At 39.6% G+C, this 25908-nt stretch overlaps 2 protein-coding genes across 21 annotated transcripts in view; both read right to left on the bottom strand.

Moving 5' to 3' along the window:
- Window positions 1-2565: 2565 nt before the first annotated feature.
- Window positions 2566-24178, bottom strand: srek1 (splicing regulatory glutamine/lysine-rich protein 1). The gene is given in 12 exon segments (XM_051938484.1): window positions 2566-2925; window positions 4025-4139; window positions 4278-4349; window positions 7311-7418; window positions 7523-7622; window positions 7718-7848; window positions 7997-8175; window positions 10687-10833; window positions 10922-10990; window positions 10992-11038; window positions 13179-13312; window positions 23912-24178. Coding segments are annotated over 12 exon segments (1407 nt in total). The 5' UTR covers window positions 24049-24178; the 3' UTR covers window positions 2566-2757.
- Window positions 17527-25908, bottom strand: part of erbin (erbb2 interacting protein) — an 88192-nt gene continuing 79810 nt past the window's right edge. For 6 of the 20 annotated variants that reach the window (XM_022191602.2, XM_051938470.1, XM_051938466.1 and 3 more), the window contains 3 exons: window positions 20037-20129; window positions 19872-19946; window positions 17527-19789 (listed from right to left, as the gene is read on the bottom strand). In XM_022191602.2, the coding sequence (XP_022047294.2) occupies window positions 19559-19789; window positions 19872-19946; window positions 20037-20129 (399 nt within the window). In that variant the 3' untranslated portion in view covers window positions 17527-19558. Of the gene's footprint in view, window positions 19790-19871; window positions 19947-20036; window positions 20130-21089; window positions 21258-22801; window positions 22859-25908 lie in introns of all 20 variants that reach the window. The other 14 variants (XM_051938469.1, XM_051938468.1, XM_051938479.1 and 11 more) reach the window with 7 other exon arrangements.

The raw sequence follows: 25908 nt of genomic DNA, 5'->3' as shown, positions 1-25908 counted from the left end.
CACTGCAAGAACAAATGTTAAACCGGAAAACAAAGGAGGCCCATGAATGTCTATTAATCACTAAGGACAGCTTACAATACTTTAATATGCCATATCATTAGATTTATCTATTAAACATCCTAAACAAGTCTCCATATTACATTAGATATTCTGTACAATCTTAGTCTAGGCACTTTTTGACCCTTCTGTGCTTGCATGCAGTTTGTTGACCTGTGACAATTTCATATTCAGCCTCATCTAGCCTGCGAAACCTTCAGCCCCTCGCTTTCTCCAGTAATATGAGCCGACAGACAATTTGGCACACCCGCCATCATTTTACAGTACAGGCCTGTGTCGAGTGTGTATAGAAAACAGAAATAGTTTTTTGTCTCATCAGCATTACAATCAAGAACAGGACAATGCGAACATGAACATCGCAATCTTTAGCAACCACCAATCAGAAATTAATATATATATATAAAAAAAAAAAAAAAAAGTAAAATGCATGTACACCCACACAAACAAAAACAGGAACCAAAGCAATGTTTTCATCATGTTGACCAAATGAAATTTTTTTTCACAACACAGCAAGAACATAATCTGCAACTTCATAATTACAGCACTTCAAGTCATAAAATCCCCGTATATTTTGCAAAACGCCACAGTTCCCGCATGATGCTGCAAAACGGGAAACAAAGGACACTTCACAGACCGCAGATATTCCTTCAACACACACACACAAAGGGCAAATGAGCATTTCAGCATCGACAAGTCTGTTTCTTTTACCTAATCCCAACACTAAGGGGTCAACAGCAGGGACTCGGTCAATAAGCAAACTACATATGGGAAGTTGCTGTTAGAGCCACACAACAGCCGAAGCAGGTTACAACCCACAAAGCTTCAGACAGAATGAAGGAAGTTTTACCTCAGTTGTTGTCAAACTGTGAAATTAAAAATGCTGCTTTAGGTCGAATTATACTGGTCTCTGAAGAAACCTTGTGATTGGTATTTCCAGGTTTACCCATTTAATATATTCTTAGTAAATTCCTGATAGTCAGATGGTTAGGGCACATATTGCACAATTCGTAGCTTGTCAGCTTACACATAATAAAAGCTGGTGTTTATACATATATATTACAATTATTATGAGGCTTATGTCGTACTGACAAATGTAGCTGACATGACAGAGTATAAAGCTCCTGTTTAGATGCCACTGCTAAAGGCCAAAGGAGAGAAAGGGTCGAAGACATTTAGAACTAAAGAATACATTAAGAACACCCTTAAAATCCAAGTCCTCCGTTTGCTTTCACACTCAGGCTACAGCCATAAGTTCCTTTTAAAATGAAACTGATCTCAGTCCTGGTGAACATTTCAGCACCGTTTCAGAAAGGATCTCTGTGCATACTACTGTGTCTGAGTAAACTTTCACATGACCGTTCTTAAACACTGGTGGGCATGTGGGCTTCTGGTGTAAACATGAACAGGGGTTTGTTTGTTTGCTTGTAGAAAATGCTTCAGAGGAAAGAACAAAAAAGAAAAGGCTGAGAGTTGTTTCACAGCACAATATCTACTAGTGGACAACCTGTAGCCTAGATAGTGATCTTTGCTCAATTAAACACTGACAGTCAAGGGTGGGAACCAGAAACGCTCATGTGATAGAGTGTGATGAGTGAGGGACGCTGTGACAGTAAAGTCTCATGAGGATAGGTGTCAGTTTCTAAAAGTCTCTGTTTTTGCAAAAAGTCTCAACTTTAGGGTTCAAAATGCGGCAATAGTGTGTTTGATTGGTGTGAATGCAGCACAAGCGATGCATTTAAAAATGACAGGTATTAGTGTGGACATAGCCTCAGTTAATAGCTGCAGCCAGACAGAACCAGCTGCAGTTTGAAAATTACTTAAAGGGTATTACATCTTTTTAATTGGGTTGCCATGTTTAAACACTTTGAATAAAAAGCTAATTAGTAAATCGATATTTCTCTCCTAAGGGCCACAAATGGCTCCTGTTCTCCTTTTCTCTTACCATTTGGGAACTTCAACCGCTTCTCATGCACTACAGGCATGAACTGTACCACAGTAAGAAGGCAAAACTTGGATTCCACAAATAAATGAACCCTATTACTGTTAAAGCAGACTGTTTCAATATGAAGACAATTAAAAAAAATATATATATATATGTAATATCTTGGAGAAATAAAAGGCTTTTGAATTCTCTCAGGTTCATAGTCAACATCCCTTTCATGTCAAAGACAAAACCACAGTTGAATCCAGCTTCAATATGTGAGTGAGAAATGACTGTGTGCTCTGTTTTTTTTGTGGGATTTCTGCCTGAAAGTGACATTCTTGTGACAAAACTAGAGAGTCTCTGAAGCTGGCTCAGGCCTGTATATCGCTTCCAATCTCTTCTAGTCACTATCTAGAGCTTTATGCCTCTAGAGAAAGGAATTCAAGTCTTCAAGCAATGAGGATGCTGCAGGATCTGTAGAATATTCTGAGATCAAATTCAGCTGCCTTGAAATAAACACTGCTGTTTTGACAATAGAGTAGTTTCTGAGCTCGTAGACTTTGTGTGGCCGAGTGCTCACTTACCCTTTAGGTGGGTATTTGAGTTGAACTACAAGAATCTGTGTTGTCAAGAATGTACAAAAGGAGGAAATCAGGAGATGATAATGAGAGAGGTGTGTGACTGTTAAGTGGTTATTCAGTGTTTATGCATGTATACGCACACGCTGGGCGTTAGGATACTTTGCTGGAGCAGGAGTGTCCAAGGTGCTTTAACAGTCACTTGGTGCTGCGTGAATCCACAGAGACGTCCTGCTCGTGGTGAGTCTTATAGCTGCCGTTGTGCTGAGCGCAGGGTGACGACGTCATGTCCTCGCTTGGTGTGGCTGAGTCTTCTCTGTCGCTTTCATATTCTTCCTTCCCTTCTCTGTCATAGTCCACTTCCACCTGAAACGATGACGAACAATTAAACCTGTTCAACCAAAAATACCAGAGCACTTAATAATACAGGAGACTTTCAAACACACTTTCACAGACACACATATTTACTGTCATTTGGTGTCTGTTACTAGTGTTTATGACTGAAATGGATTGGATTAAATAATCAACTATGATTTATAATTTTTACTGCCTGGGAATATATCAGGATATCATTCAGATCTGCTCTGGTAAGTGCCCTACTGCTGTCACTCTGAATGGAAAGTGCTGAACCATGTGCTAGTTGGTCTGTAACTGATATGTTGCACTGTTTAGTTTAGTGTCATGCTAGACTGGCCCATGTCAAAAATATCAACTGCACTGAACCTAAATAGAATTTTATCAAAAAAGTGCTTTTCAATTTTGTCATTCTCTTGTTCACAGACAATCACACACTAATGACCTTAAAAGCTTCCATCCACGCTGCCTCACTAGTACAACAGTATTTAGTCATGTTTTGGGTAAAGTTATTCTTTGGAACGCACTGGTCATAGGAAGATGTTAATCATGCAACATCAGGGCGTTTCAAAGACATTTTTCACAGCTGCAGTTCTGCAGAAGGTAAATAAAAATTCAGCTCACAGAAAGGTAGCACTTGCTTCTAAAAACTGTTTCACCAGTTGCATCACTTGAGAAAGCCGTGAAGCAAAGTATGTGACAAAACTGTGAAAAACCTTCACTGCAACTACGACAAACAGAATCTTGCAAGCTGAGAGTGGTTTTTGAGGAGAACATTTGCTTGGCTGTCATTCGTCAAACAAATGTTCTGATTGTTATCAACAGTAAAGATGAAGTGTGATAAGTCTAAAATGTGTCATTTTTTTACCTCACAACTATCATTTGGAGGATCTCTGAAGCTCACTTTCAGAAGTAGGGCATATGTGGTTGGAAGTTCACGTTGGGGAGGAGTGGAAACATTCATCAAAGAAACAAGATTACTTGGAGGAAATCTGCTGAGGGCATTTAGTAGATACCAATCTGTTTCCTCTTTTGTCTGCAAAATTTTAAATTTTTAAGTATTTCTCTTCCAGATCATTATTATTTGTGACTGAAGTGTGAGATTTGTCACCTTCACTGGCTTGGCTCTGCTCTTCATCCTGTCCTCGTCTCTGCGACTCCTCTTCCTCGATGTGGAGCGCTCCTTTCTGTCCCTGCTGCGCTCCCTCCTCTTCTCCCTTTTACCTCTGCAGAAATCAATAAAAACAAATCAATACTGAAAACAAACCTTACAGACACCAAGTCCCTGATATCTGTCATGCACACACATCCACTGCCAAACACAGAACAGACACGGACTCAGGGAAGAAATGTGGTGGATTTACCTTTTCAGTGAAGGTGATCTGGCTTTCCTTCGAGGGCTCTTGGATCGTTCTTTACTCCTCCTTTTGTGGCCTCTGATAACAAAACAGTAACTTGATTAAGTGCGTTTGTTGAAACAATATGAGCCACTTATGAAAAATTTATAGATGTCTAATAGACATCACCTTTTTGTATCAAAAAGTTTTTAAAAAATGGAAACATTTTCTAATTTTTCTCCACAATGCTGACCTCTACTGCCAAAGACAAGAACAACAAAGTGTTATTACAGTTCAGTAGCCACCAGCTGGTCTGGAAGGCATGATGCCTTAAAACACGCACACCATTTACACACGTGGACAAAATTGTTGGTACCCCTCAGTTAAAGAAGGAAAAACCCACAATTCTCACTGAAATCACTTGAAACTCACAAAAGTAACAATAAATAAAAATGTATTGAAAATTAAATAATCAAAATCAGCCATCACTTTTGAATTGTTGATTAACATAATTATTTAAAAAAACAAACTAATGAAATAGGGCTGGACAAAAATGATGGTACCCATAACTTAATATTTTGTTGCACAACCTTTTGAGGCAATCACTGCAATTAAACGATTTCTGTATTTGTCAATGAGCGTTCTGCAGCTGTCAACAGGTATTTTGGCCCACTCCTCATGAGCAAACAGCTCCAGTTGTCTCAGGTTTGATGGGTGTCTTCTCCAAATGGCATGTTTCAGCTCCTTCCACATATGTTCAATGGGATTCAGATCTGGGCTCATAGAAGGCCACTTTAGAATAGTCCAACGCTTTTCTCTCAGCCATTCTTGGGTGTTTTTGGCTGTGTGTTTTGGATGGTTGTCCTGTTGGAAGACCCATGACCTGCGACTGAGACCAAGCTTTCTGACACTAGGCAGCACATTTCTCTCCAGAATGCCTTGATAGTCTTCAGATTTCATCGTACCTTGCACACTTTCAAGACACCCTGTGCCAGATGCAGCAAAGCAGCCCCAAAACATTACCGAGCCTCCTCCATGTTTCACCGTAGGGACAGTGTTCTTTTCTTCGTATGCTTGGTTTTTGAGTCTATGAACATAGAGTTGATGTGCCTTACCAAAAAGCTCCAGTTTGGTCTCATCTGTCCAAAGGACATTCTCCCAGAAGCTTTGTGGCTTGTCAACATGCATTTTTGCAAATTCCAGTCTGGCTTTTTTATGAGTTTTTTTCAGCAGTGGTGTCCTCCTTGGTCGTCTCCCATGAAGTCCACTTTGGCTCAAACAACGACGAATGGTGCGATCTGACACTGATGTACCTTGGCCTTGGAGTTCACCTTTAATTTCTTTGGAGGTTGCTCTGGGCTCTTTGGATACAATTCCAACGATCCGTCTCTTCAATTTGTCATCAATTTTCCTCTTGCGGCCACGTCCAGGGAGGTTGGCTACTGTCCCGTGGGTCTTGAACTTCTGAATAATATGAGCCATTGTTGTCACAGGAACTTCAAGCTGTTTAGAGATGGTCTTATAGCCTTTACCTTTAAGATTTTTGTCTATAATTTTTTTTCGGATGTCCTGGGACAATTCTCTCCTTCGCTTTCTGTTGTCCATGTTCAGTGTGGTACACACCTTTTCACCAAACAGCAGGGTGACTACTTGTCTCCCTTTAAATAGGCAGACTGACTGATTATGAGTTTGGAAACACCTGTGATGTCAATTAAATGACACACCTGAGTTAATCATGTCACTCTGGTCAAATAGTTTTCAATCTTTTATAGAGGTACCATCATTTTTGTCCAGGCCTGTTTCATTAGTTTGTTTTTTTAAATAATTATGCTAATCAACAATTCAAAAGTAATGGCTGTTTTTGATTATTTAATTTTCAATAAATTTTTATTTATTGTTACTTTTGTGAGTTTCAAGTGATTTCAGTGAGAATTGTGGGTTTTTCCTTCTTTAACTGAGGGGTACCAACAATTTTGTCCACGTGTGTATCACACTAAATTGTATAAAATAAAAAGACAAAAATCCTGCTATCCTAGACCCAACCAAGAACCTATTAGTGACTCAGCTGTGATCAACAGCAACAAAAAAAATGTTAACTTTTCAGCTCAACTGCAGGCTGTTTTTACACAGAACAGATAAGAGACAATGCAAAATGTATACTATAAGTATTTAAAAACAATTAAGACAATTCAGATATATAAAAAAGAAATACTGAAACAGGTTCAAACAAAAAGAAAAAACAGATCAGGAAAAGCAGTTACACACATGGATTACATTTTCCTTTGTTAAGTTCTTGAATTGTCAACGGGAGACGGAATCACTGAGCTTTACAGTGTTTTGGAGGTTGTTCCATGACCGAGGTGCATTATGGGAGAAAGCTGCTCTGCCAAGCTGACAGTGAATCCTGGGCACCTGTAAGCGCAGCCATCTAGCAGAGCGAGAGTCACAGAAGTTCTTGATAATACATCTATAGCATATTAAGTCACCATGTTTGCTTTTTTTAAAAACACGTTTTAAATTTTTGGAAAATAAAAAAACTAAAAATTTCAACTTTTGCCTTTTTCTTTATTAATCATTTATGGCACTATAACTTTGTCATCCTGCATTGAAAACATCTCTACTTTTAGCCATAGCTGGGCTGTATCACAGAGGTGCAGGACTTTAGAAGCTAACAATGAACCCAGAGTGACTACAATTGTTACAGAAGTCACTAAAATGTTTACTGAGGTATCAGAACAAATAAGACCTACGGTGACTTTCGCCTAACTTTTATGCATAGGACTTCTTTTCTGACACCCTCTTCAAATATTGGCCTAAGTCATTTTTTCAGGGTTTTCAGTAAACACAAAAAAACTGAACGTTGACCTAGGCCATTACATAACAGGGGTAGATGTGCATGATCTGTTCAACCGAGGATGTAAGCGATTCTAACAGAGGTGGCCAGCATCATGAGGAGAGGATTTAGGCTAAAAAATAATAATATCCACAGTGCAGGTTTAAGACTCTGACTTCACGTTTCATTTTTTGTTGTCTATACAGTCTGTTTTGTTTCTAACATACCTGGAGCGACTCTGGCTGCGTCTCCTGTCTCTGGAGCGAGAGCGCCTCCTGTGACTGCCTCTGGAACTGTGGGAGTCACTCCCTGGCCACGACCTCTGCGATGGTCTGCTTCAAGACAGACAAAAAAAAGAATTCACTACCTGAATACCATCACAATCATAATATCAAGACTGTAGAGTGAAGAGAGGAACCTCCAGGGATGAGACAGGCACCTGTGTTTTGAGCGAGACCTTTTCCTCCGTGTTTTGGAGTGTGAACGGGAGCGTGACCGCCGTGATCTTCTTGACCGACTGGAGGAACGCTTCTTTGTTTCTGTCAGAGCACGACCAGTTTCAGCATCAAAATACAACATCACATCAGCTGTGTCACTCAAACGTTTCTACATACAGCAAATCAAATTGCTATACCTGGTTCTATGGCAGCAGCAATGGTAGACTGGGCTTCCCTCACTCTCTTCATCACACTTTCTAGCTCTTTAGCAGCAGCCTGCGGTGTCAGCTCTGGGGGTTTTACTATGGCATTATTGGAATGATTAACCCTGAAAGACATGAAACAATCAATCAGTTCATACAAAGAACCAAAGAGTATCATGTTCTCCAGATTATATGAATCATGGCAAGAGGTTGATAATGTGTGACGTTGGTAAAGTATGACTGCAAAATCAACTTATAAGAAGAATGACATACTTCAGGGGTCTGTCTCCAAACATGACTCCATTGAACGTCAGGGCTCTGGCAACAGAGTCCTGCTCAACAAACTCTACGAAGGCGAAGCGTGTTGGCTGGGTCTCATCTCCAGCCATACGCACAAACTTTACATCTCCCACCTGCTTAAAGAACTCCAACAGCTGCTCTGCAGTGGTGGTCTGTGGAAGGAAAGATCAACTACATCAGAGGAGTAAAAGTCTTCAGGCCCAGAAGCAGAACAGGGCTGTTCAAATGTAAAATGCAGAATGCAAAAAAAAAATATTTGTTCCATGATCACACTGGTTAAAGTATTTAAATATGATAAGAAAATAGTGAATCACACATATGAATCAATACATAACATTTTAGTGCATTCCAGCTGTACGTAACAAAACAGAAAATCAAATAAATGTTTGACATTAATACCACCACCTGTTTTCTGTTTACACGGTGCAAAACAGAAGGTCATAAGAAAAAAATATATATATATTTTTTGATATGCCTGTAATCTGTTCCCTGGATTTACTATTTAATTCTTCACATTCATATAAAGTATGTCAGGAGCAATGCTGGCATCACAACCACTGTCTATGATGTCTTCATGTTGTGAAGAAGCATAATGGACACACTATTGCATGCAGCAGACAAGAGAAAACAGAAGACTTTCACGGTGTACTACTTTCTAAGGCTCATTTTTGAGCAGAATGAATTTAGTGCTTGTTAAGTATTCTTAGGACTTGTAAATGCATTTTTTATTTTAGTGGCTGACAGTAGGTCATGGTGTACTCCTCTGCACTTGAAGGCATTATTTATCTCTTCTAATGGTCACATAGAGCTTAAGAACCAATAGCTGGCCATAAAGATTATTGGCTGAGACTGCATTTCGTTCATATTTGTCATGAACGATGACAGCCAACTAGAAAGACTAGACAAAAATGAGGCAACTTGCAAAAGTAAAGGAATGAGCGAAATGGTTGCTACTGACAAACCCCATATAAAAAAGACCAAAACCAACAATGACCTGATCCTGCAAATAAGTCTTGTTTTTCTATTTAAAGGCCGATAGCTCTTCCTCTGTGGCACAGAACCTCACTTTTCCTTCAAAATACTGGAAAACAAACTAAGAGGCCATATGATGCTTTTAAGGTTGTATATTCAGCCACGTAACAGGTTCGCAAATTTACAAAGACCAAAGTTAATGTGTTTTTTGAACACTGCATGTAACTATTACTTCCAGAAAGAATCCCAATAATGTAATTATGAACTCGGAAATGTTCATAATAGGAGCTCTTTAAAAGCCACATGAATGAGTAAGGAGGTAGCACCGGTAACACTGAGCGTAGGCACTGTAATTCATTTTGAGTCGATCCCACATTAGCCAGTCCTGCTGATAATACTGGCTGGAGCACCAAACCTGAAGCACAAAACAGCTTGTAACAAATACACGTTATACTTCTGTTTCACTATGGCATGCTTAAAAACAAACAATAATCCTCTGTTTTTAAAAATATAGCTATAGTCTTGTGACACATTACATCTGTCTGTACGTGTTCATACTGCACAATCACATGCTGCATATAATTCACTTCTACTACTTCTTTTGCACTTCTGGTCAGATGTGAAACTGTATTTTTTTCATCTTAGTACTTGTACTGCGCTCCATTACAGCAGAGTTGAACCTAATCTAATCTACTGAGGGTTTCTGCAGAAATCAGCCAGTTCAAATTTATCGCTTTTTAATGCCATTTTTAATGCTATACAGTAAAAATTTTAATGCCATGGCCATGAACTCAATAAATTACACAGGTTGTTTTTTTGTAAAGACGATTTTTCTATGAAAGCTGTCCCTCCATCTCAGTATTTCTGAATCCGGAAACCATCCCTGACTACCAGCGGGCTGCAGTCCTCTGGAATCCATGTTTTCTAGCCATTTTTGCTGGAATTTGCATTTTCCCAGCTCTCCTCCACCTGATCCAGCCTGCCAATACCCAACTGGCCAGAACAATTCTCGCAATGCTTCGCCATGTTTTACACAGATGCACATATCTGATGAATCGCAGTCGATAATTACATATTATACTATCAAATATTCTCTTGAAAACTGTACAAAGAATTTCTAATACCACTGAGAATCAAATGTAATGATTTTTAATGCCATTTAAGGCCTTAATTTTCACAAAATCCATTTAATGACTATTAATGCTTTTTAATGCCCTGCAGAAACCCTGTCTTCAGCAAGAATTAGTGGAATTGTTCAAAGGCACCAAGAAGGTCAGAAATCAGTAAGTTACATCGCTGGGGTTTGCAGAGATGGACCAAAGAAATTCATTTTTAACTTCATCTTTCAATTTGTACTTTCTTGTAGAACAGAACATTCAAAAGTATATGGCATATATATAGGACAACATTGTAAATCTTTGAACTTAATTCAGTATTACTGTGGAATAATAAGTATGTATTCTGGAAGACAAGACAGCAGCTCGCTTCCTTGATCAGTCATCATTATGAGCAGGCAAATCTTTTGAATTTGTCAGGTTGAGTGCATACTGATGTAATTACTATAGATATCATATATCCATTATGCTCTTGCCACAGATAAGTAGACAGAACCCCAACAAGTGACGTGTTGATTTAAACAAACAGGTGTATGAACGATGAGTATATTCTTCACTGATCTGACTTTATTTTACCTGTGAGTTCAAGTTGCCGACATATACCGTCCTCCTGATCTCATCCACTTTTGAGGGATCCACGTTTCCGATGAGCGGGGGCTGAGAGTGTACCGATGCTGTTGAGTCGAGACCAGCTGATATCCGATTCACTAAGGGAAGGTTCAGCTGCGGGTGTAAAAAACACACACAAAAGAGATGCTTAAACTTTCACGAGCACGAGAGAAGACGGGACAAAGAGAGGATGCTGACTCACGTTCTGAAGTGGAGCTGGAGTAGGAATTGGCAGCAATCCCCCGCCAGGAATCAGACTGGGGTACCGGGGCGGCAGGTGCCAAAAGTGACAAAGCCTTGGCCTCCTCCGGGATTTTCCCTGCAGGACAACAGCAGATATTAGTGAAGGCAATAGAGGGACTCTTCTCTCTGTCTCCTCTATGTCTGCACAATTAGCCCACTGTATTCTAGAGAGAAAGAGAGCATACACTTCCCCATACAGCCTACAAGTGTTCTACTGTCTACTCATGGTTACTGGAGACCGAGCATCCTTACTTTTGCTTGTATTAAAATCTCATTCAATCAGAATTATTATTTCAATCAAGTGCAAAAAATTTTAACTTATTTCACAAACAACAAGAACAGTGATTTTTGTCCTTGGTTCTCTTTTCATAGATCAAAAAAAAAAGAAGAAGAAAGAAGAAAAAAAAAACACAATGCAGAGAATGAGTCAACACTTTGATGTATGGGTCACCTGTACTGGAAACATATTGGTCATGAACCATACGATATCAAGCATGGGCGCTTTTCCGTAGGCGATCGTTTTCGCAGTGTTGGAAAGGTGTGCAACACAAGACAACCCCAATGGCTGCATCAACTAATTAGCACACAGAACATCAGATACAGAAAGAAACAACAATTTTAAGAACTGCAGGAAAGGTTTAGCCAAAACTTAGCTATTAAAAAAAAAACAACGAATTAGGAATTTGCTCATTCCACTCTGGATTTCTAATCTCCTTCCTTGCTGGAGAGGAAATTAATACTTATTAAAGACACACAAAAAAGCTACAAATCCATTATATCATAGCTGAGGGGACTGAGCATGTATTACAGTCTGTTAAACATGACAGGTTTCCTTCTAGTGCTAGGGAAATATATTTCAAAACAAAGCAATAACGACGCCAAGCCATTAATGGATGTCATGAAGAGAGTAATGATGCTAAACTGAATAATTTCTGTCCTATTGCTAAACACAAACACATCCATATCAGAGGCGGCAGTGTAGTAATGTGAGGAAAACTTCTAAATGGTGCCCTCTACTACAGACTTCAGTACTGATCAGAAGAGCAAATATAACTGTAAAGATTTTCTGTTGAAATGAGATAAAGTTTTTCATTACTGGGTCTCACTTTTGTCGCAAAGACTAGCCCCCTCACTACGGTGTGGGAGACAAGAGAGTAAAAGTGTTAGTGCTCCTCCTAATATCCCATTGTGTATCACGTCCCCACCGGTATGCCGTAGCAACCTGGACAGAATTCAATCACCACACCAAGCTGCAGCTGTAGCAGAAAGAGAGAGGGGGAGGGGGTTGGACAATAATCAAAACAACAAACCAAAATAACAAATTAAAACAACGCTAGAGATAAGCAATACTGCAGTTTTTTTTTTCTAGATAGAGACAGTAGAGAGTGGACAACAATGGGAAAGTAGAAAGGGAAAACAAACCAAAAAGAAAAGAAAAATAATAAAAGAGGACAAGGTGGTCCATCTTTGGAAGGTTCAGCGGGCTATCTTCCTGTCACCTTCCCCCTTTGGAAGGCTGGCCGTTGGCCCGATTCGGGTCGATAGTGGCTTTGGAAACAATGCCTGACTCAGGGCTAGTGTAGTTGTAACAGCTGGGCCAGTCTAGTCATCTGATATGCACACATATATCACACAGAAAAAACATTACAAAACCCAAATTAATAAACTCAGTATAGCCACCAGACCAGGTCACGTGGACCAAAAAGCATCAGGTTAGAGGGCGATATCATTTGACTGTACAGTGGCACTAAGGGGAGGGGGTTCAAAGAAAAGAAGCACGAACGACGAGAACGGGGCATGGACTTAAACAGTCATTTCCAAACAAGTAACATCAATTAAAAGAAACTTGTTCCAGTATTTACAGTGAGGATGAGGCTAACATAATTCAGCTTCTAATACATTCATGTTATCTGTCGAAAACCATCCGGTGACACCAAACAGAAACCTAGACTGGGTGCTTTGGGATATTATCTATCTATTGGGCTGCAGTGAGGCGAACAACCCATCACCTGTGGCAAAAACTGGTGGAAGAAAAAAAAAATGGCTGAAATCAGAACTAACCAGTGGCACAACTTGCCAATTTTCCAAGTGAATGAAAAAACCCAGAATTCAACCAAAATTCCAAACGACTGAATTCAAAAGGAGCAAGCCATACATAGCAAAATCCACCGAGACATTTTACTGTCACTTGTAGAAACGAAACAGGCTGCACTCACCTTCCGCACATGGAACTACTATCAAAGCTCTGTCAATAAAAACAGTATTGGTGAGATGTTGCGCCACACCAACACTGGAAGGCTCTCGGTACTTTATGTAACACACTTTGGAGGAGAAAGACAGAGGAGCATTGCTGTGGAACGGAAAACAAGCAGAAAAAAAAGGCAGGTTAGTTATTTATCACGCCATATATGCATGTTGATAACAACCGCGACTTGGCCGCACATCCGCGGTGTTGCCTAGCGAGTGATGCCGCGGAAGGTTCATCTTACTCGGGCGGGTAGAGCCGCAACTCCTCGATGTCTCCCAGGAAACCGAACAGAGTGCGCATCTGCTCGCTGCTCACAGCCGAGGGACAGGTTGGTGACCTGGACGACGGCGGTCCCCGGTATCCGCTCATAGTGCACATTTATAAGGACGACGACAATCTTTCAGCGTGGTATTGGTACAATATTTATTTTTCTGTTACCCTCCACGGTGCAATACTCGGTGCAGCCTGCGGGCCGAGCGAGGTGCTTCACTGTCTCCTCACTTTTTAACAGTCTTGGACAATGAAGTTTGAGGTGGACTACCGCCCCCTGCAGTACCACACCGTGTATTACACCAACCAGCGCTTCAAGTGTGGACCAAACACACTGTGCCAGAAGAGGAGGAATAACAGCCAAGATATTCCATCCACAAGACAAGTCAAGTCAAACTCTGCAGTCACCATTAATTATATATTAAGCTGCAAATTCAAAACAACAGACATTAAGAACAGTATTGTACAATTTACCTAACAATATAACAAATAGAATAGAATAGAATATCCTTTATTAGTCCCACAAGGGGAAATTTGCAATGTCACAGCAGCCAAAGTGACAGTTAAGAAAAGCAACCCCCCCCCCAAAAAAAACAACCAAAACACAACTATAAATTAATAAAAAGGTGACGTATTCACACTATATATCCATACTAAGGAACATGAATTAAGAATATTTACATGAATTAATTGCACTTGGGATGTTAGCTATTGTGTTTTAACAATAATGACATTATTGATTGTTCACCACAGTAATTAAATATTATTCAAATTCCCTGAACAAATTCAAAAATTAGGATTAAAACCCTACAAATGTATTTATGATACAAACTTACCTAACAATTTAAAATAGTAAAGTAAAGGTTAATTTAGCAATTTATCAAAAATATTAGAACTATATGTGTGGCAGAAGTTTGCGCCACTATGAAGTGAATTTGAATAACTTACAGTTCAATTTGAGAACATCCCGGTTTGCGTCCCAGCCTCATGTATATCCAGATAGATGCTAATCTGGACATACATGAGTTAGGCTTTATAACTACAATTGGTAGTATTGGTGGTATTAATAGTAATGCGACTACCAACTACTGCTGCTGATACTGTCACTGCTACTACAACTTGTAATACTATTACACATGCTGATGCTACATCTACGACTCTAACAGCTACTTATATTACGACTGCTGCTTGTACAACTATACTACAGCTACTATTAATCATCTGGTATTTGGTTGTCCAGCTGTTAGCTCGTGTTAGTTGTTTTGCTAATGGCTAACTAGTTATTAGTTTTATTTATATAGCGCCAATTACAGTCAAATGGTCTCAAGATGCTCTACAGAACCCATATGCCTGACCCCCAGAGCAAGCCCCAAGGCGACAGTGGCAAGGAAAACACCCTTTTAACAGGGAAAAAAACCTTGGGCAGAATCCGGCTCTTTATGTCGGGGGACACATTTGCCTGCAGGCCGGGCGGGTTGTAAGGGGCAGAACTTCAGTGCAGCTGAACGGGTTAAAGCACAATAACGTTTTTAAAAGCTGAAATACACAGCAGAGAAATACAAGTTGAGAAATTCATTGGAATTATGACGGACAGCTGAGGCAGCAACTAACACAGGTGTTCAGCGGTAAGTTAGCCCGCTAGCCAACTTAGCCGCTTAGCTAGCTAACGCGTCTGGACCAACTGCTGAAACACGACAAAACACAACTCTTCACAAGTCGCTGACTTAACGTACAACAAAACAATGCTACTGGTTAGAAGTATTTATCTTCTTACCCTGTCTTACTCCAAAAATAAGGTCAACGGCAGACAAGCTGACCATACTGTAGTCTATGCTAACGTTCCATCCACCTGGAGACTCGGATCAAAACGTAACAAGCATTACCCACAATTCCAAGCGGCAGCTTCAGACTAAACAAATCCAGCCGCTCACACGAAAACTAAAGCAAATAAAAATGTCAAACCACCGTGGGGTGGTCAGGTTTTCCTGGGAGATTGTATCACACATGGAAATGCCTCCACATAAATAAGCGAACACCATGAGTGAGACCAACAGCCGGTCAGTGGACTATATATACAGCTGAAATGCCTTACATTAACGTGGAGGTTGGCTTGACCGGTCGTAGTCAAAGTTCCCATTGCATTTGCAACGAATTAAACACCAATCAGGCTATTTGTGTCCACAAGGACAATGTTCGCAAAACTGTAACTGTGATGAGACTAGGCCGTGTTTGAGCTTCATGTGGATGACAGTCTGTACTGAGAATAATTCACCAAATTAAGGGGTTTGTAAATTACAGTAAGTACAAGAGGGAGGGTTCACAAAAGGGTAAGACAAAAGTAGATCTTTGGAATAACAGACTGTGCTCACGGACTGTATTTGTGTCCGACTTGAGCTGGATAGTAGTGCAAATTGTGGATTAGGGGATTGGATGACTCCACTACAGTGGAGAAGTAAGACAAAGGTTAACACCTTTGTTCACCATCCTGTGTCCGACTTGAGCTAGATAGTAGTGCAAATTGTGGATTCGGGGATTGGATGACTCCACTACAGTGGAGAAGTAAACAAACCGCTTATGTTCACCAACATAAGAGGTTTGTAAGTTACAATAAATACAACAGGATGGGTCACCAAAATCACACAGTGCAGTGTGGAATAAATGCAGCTCGAAACATCAAGTCAAATCACAGATTGTGATGTAATTGCTCACGGACTCCCTTTGTGTCCACTCACAAATGGGTTTGAGCTGGATAGTAGTGCAAATTGGGCATGAGAGGATTGCATGGGAGTCTACAGTGGAAAAGTAAAACTAGCATCAATGATGCAAAGGTGTAGTTCACCAACATAAGAGGTTTGTAAGTTGTAAGACCTCTGCAATCAGAAGAAGACGACAACAGGGTTAGAAGGAAGAAGAAGAAGAAGAAGAAGACAGAAGAAGGAAGACAGAAGAAGGAAGAAGAGGACAAGAAGAAGAAGAAGACAGGGTTAGACAGGGTTAGACAGAGGAAGAAGGAGAAGACAGGGCTAGAAGGAGAAGACAGGGTTAGAAGGGTTAGAAGGAGGAAGACAGGGTTAGACAGATGAAGAAGATGATGAAGAAGAAGATGAAGATGAAGAAGATGAAGATGAAGATGAAGAAGACAGGGTTAGAAGGGTTAGAGGTGGCTAATGCAATGGAGAACAGAACTTCGTGGTAGGTCAAACCAACCTTCATTTTTCTAAATATCATTTAATTTTTATTTATCTGGAAACATTCAGCTAAGTAGCTCCAAGCATGGCTGAAGTGAAGCCGTGTCACCGTTGAGCTTCGGCTGATTCTGCCATCAGACACTGAAAGGACACTGCTAATTCGGTAAATTGATGTTTATTTTCTTATCGGTGGCAGAATAAGCCGAAGCTCAACGGTGACATGGCTTCACTTCAGCCTTGCTCGGAGCTGGTGTCAGGCAGGAATCCTGTGTTCAGAATCCCCCGTCCAGAGCAAACTGATTTGCATTTTTCCTTTTCTTGGTGGACTGAGGAAATATAAAGACAAATAAATAAACAAATGTGGAAATATAAAGAGAAATAAATAAATAAATGTGGAAATATAAAGAGAAATAAATAATTAAATAAATAAATGTGGAAATATAAAGAGAAATAAATAAATAAAAGGAAAATTAAATGCAGACAATTTTCCTTTTTATTTATTTCTCTTTATATATCCACATTTAGTTATTTCTCTTTATATTTCCACATTTATTGATTGATTGATTTATATTTTGATTTGGCACTCCTGTGACTCCATAGTTATATATATATATATATATATATATATATGATATTAATTTACCTGGCTAATGTATATGGAGACCCAACAAATTTAAAGAGTGTGGAGAAACAGGTCTCCCTTTTTATCAGGAAGAAACCTCGAGAAAAATGGATTCTTGACAAGTGACAATTTGGAAACATAATTTCTGCTCTGGACTACCAAGAAACAAAACTACTGAAAAAGAGACATTTTGGCCTGAGGGTGGCACCAGAGGTGAAGCAATGTTGACAGAATGATCAGTGTTAAACAGCATTAGTTTATTTTCCACAGGTTACTTCAGAAACAGGTAATTATGTACAAAATCTGGAATGTTGGATAAATGCATATCAATCATCATCTCACTGTGACTGTTTCCAGAGAAACCTTAGAAATACTAGCTATACATTAAAATGGGTGCCTCTGCATTGCAATTTATTGCTGGTTTTACAATCGCAAGTCACTAATGCCATTACCTCTTTTCTCAAACATTTTGGAGTATTTACAGATTGATTAATAAGGTCTAAAATTCCACAGAAGACTGCTAAATAAATAAGAACAATATGGGAGCTTAAGAAACAAACCAACATGGATGAAGAAAGTGTGAAAACAGATTTTATCTCCCTAGATTGTCTACAATGTCAGACTTTTTTTTAATTTGCCATGAATACAAAGTGACCATTAGCCCAGAAATTCTTCCCCCTAGTTTTAAAGTCAACAAAAATCACCAACAAAATGGAAACAATTACAATCAACAATTTCATCTGTGTAAAATACAATATGCTGTGTGAATTTCTTTTTTTGGAAATGCACATATGTTGTCATTTGCCTGTAAAACATCAGAATGAGTTTTAAAACTAAATGGTACAGCTTCATTTAGAATCGCTACCTTAAAACAGCACAACTATTATCGTCATTATTATTAAAGGGATAAAAATTTAGTTCATTTCCACAGTGTTTTCATTTTGGTTTGCCAGTGCCATGAGCATAAAATACAGATTAGACTTTGTTACACACAAGAAGAGTACAGCAGACAACACTATCTACTGTTGGGGAATGCTATTTGTTAAAACACTGTAGGATTAAAATGCTAATATATATATCGTACAAACAATTCAGTGGTCACAAATATAATGCTGGAAATTATGGGGCCATGACTTGTCATGAGAGTTTTATCATTTCCACTTCTTTTGGAAACACGTCTCACTGAATAATTAATCACTGTACCATTGAATGAATATTAACAGGCTGAGGAATTAAAACTTATGACACCACCTTAAAAAACCCACAGTTGTCCTTCTGACAGTTCTTTTGAGATGCAGCTTTAACTGGATTAGTTTTTGTCGACAGTTGATTATTTCACACGTGAGCATCAGGAGATACTGTATTCTACAGGACAGACAGTCAAAAGTCTCAGGCAAAGTGACAAACCTTTACACAATGCAGAGATTATTTTTTGTTTTGTTTTAAGCACTACCATATATATTCCTGTGCCGTTTCGTTACAAAAAAACAGAGAGACTCTTCACAATATAAAAATCATGTAAAATCATCAGGGATCACTAAAAAGTTGTGTTTTGCTTCAAAAAAATGATATTTTGTGAATGAAAATAAAGGCTTTGAATATTGCTTTTAAGCCATTATGCTGCAAATGTGTACTCAGATGTACTCAGATGTTTGTGAATATGGGATATTGCTTGGGTTCTGGGGTCAAAGGTCCTCCCCTGTTCAAACAGTTCAAGGTCTATGGCACTTGACAACTTGCTTCTCCCAACTCTATTCTCTGTACAGCAATGAAACACACAAAAAAGGGATTGCTCCAAAGTGATGTGTAAAAAGCTTGATAAAACGTTTTCATAGACACAAAAGGCAACCTGTGGTCTTCTCCCATGTAAATAAAAAAGGAAATAAGACTGCCACATTGTTGAAACCCACTCATCTCACCTATGGCTGCCTGGAAGAAGGAGCCCTTGAAAATAAAAATACGAGTGAAACATCGACCTTATTCCGAAATCTTTCTCAAGTTGTCTCCTGCTTTTACTTTCTCTTCACAATTGCTGAACTTGCTTTGGTTAACTAGCATAACTTCCACATCAATCTCTGCGGAAATACAGATACTTGCTAGCTTACGTTTACCTCAAAGACTAATAATGGGGAGACACGGCTTTTGTCCCTCTGGTCTCGGTCCTTGGAAAAAAGGGTAAAAATCGGAAAAGAGATTAAGGCCGAGCAAGCACAAACTACCTTTCATATTCTCCCAAAATGTGATTTTCCATTCTGTTTTCCTGTCTCGTTATATGAGCACATGCAGAGTGCATTTCTTCTGAGAAACTGTGATCCGTTTATATTGCAAAGGTGTGTACGGGTCTGGTGATGCGATATGTCCACATCTGGGATGAACTGACGACAGAACAGTCTGTAAGCTGGAGGATGTCGGTAGGTTTATGGAAGCAGGGGCGGACGACTTCTTCAGGAGGGACACTGCGTTCCCGTGATCGATATTCACAAAGCTGTATCCGTTCGCCTGTGAAAAAACACGCAGATTAACACGTTGCGGACTTTTGAATGATCACTAAACAGTTGTGGTTGCAGAGACAGCAGAATACCTGGATAATTTTATCTCCAGGCTGAAGAATCTTGGATGCTGGTCCTTCAGGTTGAACCCTTGTCACAAATATACCCTGAAATGACACGATTCAAAAGACAAGAGTTACACACACAGAATTCACAAAGCGATGGATTCTTAGTGCTGATCCACAGTGACACTTTACATTGTCATCGGGTCGAAAGGGGTTTCCTCGGCCTCCCACTCCTCCTGATATACTGAAACCCAGCTCTGGATTCTTCTCCACTTTCACACGGATCTGAAACACACCCACATACTTTCATTAGCTATTTTGTTCACAGTTATTCACGGGTAATTACACAATATTCCTGAATTAGCAGGAAGTTCGAGAACTCGATGTTTCTGGAACTGTCATGGTCGCTACTAACATTCTAACTCAAGAGACTTAAATTCTGCTGAAAGGACAACATCAGATTTTTACCTCCAAAGACTCAAAGCCTGAACACTCCCAGAAATAAATAGTCCCATTTTAGAGTTGAATAAGAAGCTCATGCCTCTTTCAGATGAGCATGTTTACAATCTGAACCTCAGATTTCTTGGCTTTTTTTTTTTTGCTTTTGTCACATTACGCTAACTGTTGGGTCATTTTTTCAATAAAACAAAGTCCTGCACCTCTATGGACACAGAGTAACAAAGGCAAGGCACAGTTATGATGCCACAAATCACCAAAAAAAGCGGGATGAATTTGTTTTATCTGTTCTACAAAAAGTGTCAAACATAAGGCTAATCAAGAGTCAGCAGGGGGAGTAGCTCAGTTTATCACAAAGCCTAAAAACAAGAGGAAATGCTGCCCTGACTCAGTTACAAGTTAGAAACATCCACCTTCCAGCACCTCTAAAGCTTACAAATTTAAAGCTCAACAACAAACTGAAGCTGTACAGCCGGTTATGGGCTGGGCCTTGAGCTTTCTTGCACCAAGTACAGACTTGCATCCTTGGGAGTTCGAACTGGTTGAACTTGGAGCAGCAGCACAGGTTGAATCTATCCTGGGTGGTGCCAATAAATTCACTCAGCTGGTCTCATCGCTTTGAAAGAGCTGAGACAGCCACAGTGATGCATGACAGGTCAACTAACGCACAGAGGCTCCTCCAGGATATTATATCACTGTCCGAATGTTGCAGAGCAGCACAAACTGGACACACAACGCTTCAAATCTCAGCGTTTCTACAAGTCATTCAGTACAAACACTATCATTCACCTCCTGCTGCAGACCGTCGTGTGGAATGCGTGGAGGCCCCGGAGGCTGCTGGGACACTTTGAGCATCAGGTAATCAATGAGCTGCTCTCTAGACGGGTGACGGGCCATGGACGCCTGGCTCATCTGAGGACGAACAGACGGGCCCATCTGACCATTCACCAAAGGCACCTAGGAAACAAACACACAATGATGATTATACACTACCGTTTAAAAGTTTGGTTCACTTTGAAATTTACTTATTTTTGAAAGAAAAGCATTTTTTTCAATGAAGATAGCATTAAATGAATCAGAAACACAGTCTAGACAATGTGAATGTGGTTAATGACTATTCTTGCTGGAATCAGCTGATTTTTAATGGAATATCTCCATAGGAACACAGAGGAACATTTCCAGCAACCATCACTCCTGTGTTCTAATGCTACATTGTGTTAGCTAATGGTGTTGAAAGGCTCATTGATGATTAGAAAACCCTCGTGGAATTATGTTAGCACATGAATAAAAGTGTGAGTTTTCATGGAAAACATGAAATTGTCTGGGTGACCCCAAACTTTCGCACAGTAGCGTATGTTTGTGCGGTTTTAAATTTACTACACTTGTGAAAATAACCACCGTCTTCAAAGAGGCAACCAGATTCAGTGGGAGATTCTCTAGTTAAAAACAAGATATGTTCCATCACGGTGACACAATAATGATTATACCAGTGTGCGCCAATGACGTCGGACCATCGGTCAAATCCGATTTGTGTACCAAAGGTCCGGTAAAACTTACTACATTACTGGTCTCATGTCCGGTGTAATTTTTTTCCTGTAACCCCGAAGTTCCACATAATGCGATCGCGCCGCGCAACGGAACGAAGCGCCGCCGTCTTGCTCCGAAAGTCAAAGCACACAGCAAGCGCAGCGCAGCGGCGCACCGTCCGGATGGGGAGGGCTGCTCCTCAGAGAGGCTCTCGTGTGAACAGCGATATCACGCGATAAAAACCCATGATATAAACAGAAAATAAATAAACCACAACTCATTTTGCTTCTACAAGGTCGCTCTGCTTGACCCAGCCACATTGCTCTGTGATTTATAGGCTGTTTCAGGGCTTTCTTGAGCTAGAATCTTGATCTTGGTTTCATACATACCTGCAAACATAATTAATAAAGTAGTAAATTTGTATAACAATTATCAAAATTAAATTATACATCAACTTTTGGTACATTTGTGCATAAAATATTCGGTCCAGTAAAAAATTACTGTTTACTGGTCCACGGTCCAGTAATAAATTGTGCCCATTCGCGCAGACTGTTATACACTACCGTTTAAAAGTTGTGAATGTGGTTAATGACTGTTCTTGCTGGAATCAGCTGATTTTTAATGGAATATCTCCATAGGAACACAGAGGAACATTTCCAGCAACCATCACTCCTGTGTTCTAATGCTACATTGTGTTAGCTAATGGTGTTGAAAGGCTAACTGATGATTAGAAAACCCTCGTGGAATTATGTTAGCACATGAATAAAAGTGTGAGTTTTCATGGAAAACATGAAATTGTCTGGGTGACCCCAAACTGTTGCACAGTAGCGTATGTTTGTGCGGTTTTAAATTTCCTACACTTGTGAAAATAACCATCGTCTTCAAAGAGGCAACCAGATTCAGTGGGAGATTCTCTAGTTAAAAACAAGATATGTTCCATCACGGTGACTCCAGTTTGTGAGCATTAAACCTACTTTTCTGTGGGGGTCCAGAGTGTAGCTTTGCGGCCCTTGGGAAGCAAAAACGTCATCCTGAAAGGGAAGACAGTGATGATTACCAACACTGCACTCACACCTCTTTCAGCTAAAACCCATCCACAACCAAGAACAACAGACAAGACAGATCATTAAAAGGCTGACATGAACAGATTTCATTTCTGGTGATGACATGACAGTGAGATGTCGATTTAGTATGGAAAAAAGAATAAAAACATCTGATTTAGAGGATGAAAAACTGAGATTAAACTGTGCTTTGGCTCTATTCGGTCTGTCAGTGGCATGTAATTTTGAACATTGGCCTCCTGAAGATGCAGCGAATCGAAAATGTTAAGCAGGGAAGGAGTTGCACAACACTCTCAGTAAGCTTTAGCTTCATTTTCATAGATTCTAAAACCCACTTTCTAAATCATTTAGACACATACTTAGACCACTTACCTTTGACAAACATGCCCACACACAAAGTGAGAGGTTAGGAAGTGATTCTGAAGTGATCAAACGTCAGAGTGAAGATGATGAATGAGCAAAATAAGGATTCAATCTGCAATTAACACCAAACAGAAACCTAGACTGGGTGCTTTGGGATATTATCTATCTATAGGGCTGCAGTGAGGCGAAACAAAAACTGGTGGAAGAAAAAAAATGGCTGAAATCAGAACTAACCAGTGGCACAACTTGCCAATTTTCCAAGTGAATGAAAAAACCCAGAATTCAACCAAAAATTCCAAACGACTGAATTCAAAAGGAGCAAGCCATACATAGCAAATCCACTGAGACATTTTACTGTCACTTGTAGAAACGAAACAGGCAGCACTCACCTTCCGCACATGGAACTACTATCAAAGCTCTGTCAATAAAAACAGTATTGGTGAGAGGTTGCGCCACACCAACACTGGAAGGCTCTCGGTTCTTTATGTAACACACTTTGGAGGAGAAAGACAGAGGAGCATTGCTGTGGAAGGGAAAACAAACAGAAAAAAGGCAGGTTAGTTATTTATCACGCCATATATGCATGTTGATAACAACCGCGACTAGGCCGCACATCCGCGGTGTTGCCTAGCGAGTAATGCCGCGGAAGGTTCATCTTACTCGTGTGGGTAGAGCCGCAACTCCTCGATGTCTCCCAGGAAACCGAACAGAGTGCGCATCTGCTCGCTGCTCACAGCCGAGGACAGGTTGGTGACCTGGACGACGGCGGTCCCCGGTAACCCGCTCATAGTGCACATTTATAAGGACGACGACAATCTTTCAGCGTGGTATTGGGACAACATTTATTTTTCTGTTACCCTCCACGGTGCAATACTCGGTGCAGCCTGCGGGCCGAGCGAGGTGCTTCACTGTCTTCCTCACTTTTTAACAGTCTTGGACAATGAAGTTTGAGGTGGACTACCGCCCCCTGCAGTACCACACCGTGTATTACATCAACCAGCGCTTCAAGTGTGGACCAAAACACACTTTGCAGAAGAGGAGGAATAACAGCCAAGATATTCCATCCACAAGACAAGTCAAGTCAAACTCTGCAGTCACCATTAATTATATATTAAGCTGCAAATTCAAAACAACAGACATTAAGAACAGTATTGTACAAATTTACTTAACAAATATAACAAATAGAATAGAATAGAATAGAATAGAATAGAATATCCTTTATTAGTCCCACAAGGGGAAATTTGCAATGTCACAGCAGCCAAAGTGACAGTAAGAAAAGCAACCCCCCTCCCCAAAAAAACAAAACAACTATAAATTAATAAAAAGGTGACGTATTCACACTATATATCCATACTAAGAACATGAATTTAAGAATATTTACATGAATTAATTGCACTTGGGATGTTAGCTATTGTGTTTTAACAATAATGAAATTATTGATTGTTCACCACAGTAATTTAAATATTATTCAAATGCACTGAAAAATTCAAAAATTAGGATTAAAACCCTACAAATGCATTTATGATACAAACTTGCCTAACAATTTAAAATAGTAAGGTAAAGGTTAATTTAGCAATTTATCAAAAATATTAGAACTATATGTGTGGCAGAAGTTTGCGCCACTATGAAGTGAATTTGAATAACTTACAGTTCAATTTGAGAACATCCCCGGTTTGCGTCCCAGCCTCATGTATATCCAGATAGATGCTAATCTGGATATACATGAGTTAGGCTTTATAACTACAATTGGTAGTATTGGTGGTATTAATAGTAATGCGACTACCAACTACTGCTGCTGATACTGTCACTGCTACTACAACTTGTAATACTATTACACATGCTGATGCTACGTCTACGACTCTAACAGCTACTTATATTACTACTGCTGCTTGTACTTTTCGTATTACTACTACTGCTTGTACAACTATACTACAGCTACTATTAATCGTCTGGTATTTGGTCGTCCAGCTGTTAGCTCGTGTTAGTGTTTTGCTAATGGCTAACTAGTTATTGAGGTAAATTTACATAAATCATGATATTCTAGAGTCTTAACTGGAATATTTCTAACAGGAATCTTTTTGTATTGTGCTGATAAACAACAATAACCCAACTTTCAGATAATATTTATTGTTTGTGATTGTGAGACTAAATTCCTCCACATTCTGGAACTTTACCTGCAGCAGCTGTAGGAATAAATAAAAATAAAATCTGTTCATTTCCACATTATGCACATTTATTTATTCTTAATATCTCAGACTGAATGGTAGCTGTCAGTAAAAACAAACTTATCTGCTGGACTGCATCCCATAATGAAACATGGACAGAATTTAACACTCATGTATCCATGGCAACGCTTAAGTTTCTGATTCTTACCAAAGTTCACAACAAAAATAAAGATTGTAATGTAAAACTTCAGGGATGACTGCTCACCAGAAGTATTCTGATCAACACTTCATGATCAGTGTCAGAACAGATGCTACAACTCCAGCTGTTCCATTAGATTGCAGTTATTTACAGAGAAATTAAAACATCACATTCCTCATCAAAACTAAATGGGACTTTTATTAAATAATGTGTTGGGTGAATAAACAGTGTACTTAAATGAGGAGATGTGAGACTTCCACAGCATGGATCACCATCAACTGGATCTGCTGTTG

This window comes from Acanthochromis polyacanthus, chromosome 18 (genome assembly GCF_021347895.1).
Source record: "Acanthochromis polyacanthus isolate Apoly-LR-REF ecotype Palm Island chromosome 18, KAUST_Apoly_ChrSc, whole genome shotgun sequence".
In the NCBI taxonomy this organism is placed as follows: Eukaryota; Metazoa; Chordata; class Actinopteri; family Pomacentridae; genus Acanthochromis; species Acanthochromis polyacanthus.
The sequence above is the reverse complement of the archived record's forward strand: the minus strand, read 5'-3'. Positions and strand labels throughout refer to the sequence as shown.